General features: G+C 69.5%; 1 protein-coding gene across 1 annotated transcript; it reads left to right on the forward strand.

Moving 5' to 3' along the window:
- The first annotated feature begins 9 nt into the window (after positions 1–9).
- On the forward strand, positions 10–1694 carry ZNHIT2 (zinc finger HIT-type containing 2). Its single transcript, XM_026055724.1, has one exon. It carries the CDS (start codon positions 226–228, stop codon positions 1303–1305), a length of 1080 nt encoding a protein of 359 aa, XP_025911509.1. The 5' UTR covers positions 10–225; the 3' UTR covers positions 1306–1694.
- Positions 1695–1700: the final 6 nt, after the last annotated feature.

Raw genomic sequence — 1700 nt, forward strand, 5'->3', positions numbered from 1 at the left:
CCGAGCGGCGGCGGAAGGAGCCGAGCTCGCCCGAGGGCTGACGGAAAGAGCCGAACACTCCCGAGGGGGGGGGCGGAGCGCCGAGAAGAGGGCGGGCCCAGCCGAGCAGCCTCGAGGGGTGACGGAAAGAGCCGAACCCTCCCGAGAGGCGCCGAAGCGCGACCGGAAGGAGCCTAGCGCGACCGGAAACAGCCGAGCGCTGTGAGGGAGACGGCGGCGCCTAAGATGGCGGCGACGGCGGAGGAGCCGTGCGGCCTGTGCGGCGCCGCGGCGGCTCCTTACACCTGCCCGCGCTGCAACCGCCGCCTCTGCTCCCTGCCCTGCTACCGGGGCCACGGCGGCTGCGCCGAGGCCTTCTACCGGCAGCAGGTCCTGCAGGCGCTGGAGGCCGAGCACGGCGACCCCCCTCCGGGCCGGGCCCGCCTGGACGCCGCCCTGAGGCGGCTGCGGCGGCTAGGCGAGGCCGAGGATGAGGCGGCGCCGCTAGGCCGCGGCCTCTGGGAGCGCCTCAGCCCGCAGGAACGGGCCGCTTTCCAGCGCCTCGTGGACACGGGGGACGTGGCCGCCTTGGTGCCGCCCTGGAGACCGTGGTGGTGGCGGCGGAGCCGCCCGGAGAGGCTGGTGGAGGAGGTGGGGGAGCCTCTGGGAGGAGGAGGAGAAGAGGAGGAGGAAGATGAAGGCCCCGCGCCGCCCGCTGCCGTGCCCCCGCTGCGCTCCCTGTGCCGCCGGCCCCCCTCGCCCCTGCTGCACTTCCAGCTGCCCAACGCACTCTGCGGCTACGCCTTCGCCCTGGCCCTGCACAACGGCGACGACCGGCTGCTGCCCGAGGTGCCCGCCGCCGCCCTCGACGTCTCGGGGGCCCTGGGGGCCCGGCAGGTTTTCGGCTCCACCGCCGAGGCCCTGCAGGCCGCCCTGGGCGCCGTCGCCGCTTGCRGCTACCCGCAGTGTCCCCTGGGCGACGCTGGGCTCGTGCTGGCGGTGGCGCAGCTGCTGCGGGGCGAGCGGCCGGGTGCTACCGCCGCGGCGCTGTCCCACCTCGCCCGGCTGCTGGGCAGGGCCAGGAAGCTGGTGCCGAAGGAGGAGCGGGGCCGGTTTTACGGGGCCAAGAAGAAGTGCGAGTTCCTGCTCGCCTGGAGCTGCGAGAACCGCCAGGCTCTGAGCTCGCTGGCCGCCGAGGCGGAGGCCGAGTACGAGAGGCACCGGCGGGCCCTGAGCGAGGTGAGCGCCGTCAGCCGKCAGCTGGAGAGGATGTGGGGCGGCAAAAGGCCGCCGGAAAAGAAGCCGCTTGTCGAGGAATTGGACTGACGAGCCCTGGAAAGTGCTGCCGGGGAAGGAGCTGCTCGTCGAGGAATTGGGCTAACAAGCCCCAAAAATGCCACTGGGGAAGAAGCTGGTCATTGAGGAACTGAGCTAATGAGCCCCCAAAATCACCACTGGGCGAGGAGCTGCTCATTAATGATCTGGGCTAATGAGCCCCAAAAAGGCTGTTGTGGAAGAAGTCACTTGTTGACCAACTGGATTAACAAGCGTCCAAAAAACCACCACTGTGGAAGAATCTGCTCATCAAGGAACTGGGCTAACAAGCTCCCCCAACCCCCCCCCGGGAAAGGAACTGCTCATTAAGGAATTGGGCTAACGAGCCCCAAAAAGCAGCAGCGGGGGATAAGCTGATGAACTGGACTAACGAACGTCTGGAAAAC

The sequence above is a fragment of the Apteryx rowi genome, unplaced genomic scaffold (assembly GCF_003343035.1).
Source record: "Apteryx rowi isolate R43461 unplaced genomic scaffold, aptRow1 scaffold_1258, whole genome shotgun sequence".
In the NCBI taxonomy this organism is placed as follows: Eukaryota; Metazoa; Chordata; class Aves; order Apterygiformes; family Apterygidae; genus Apteryx; species Apteryx rowi.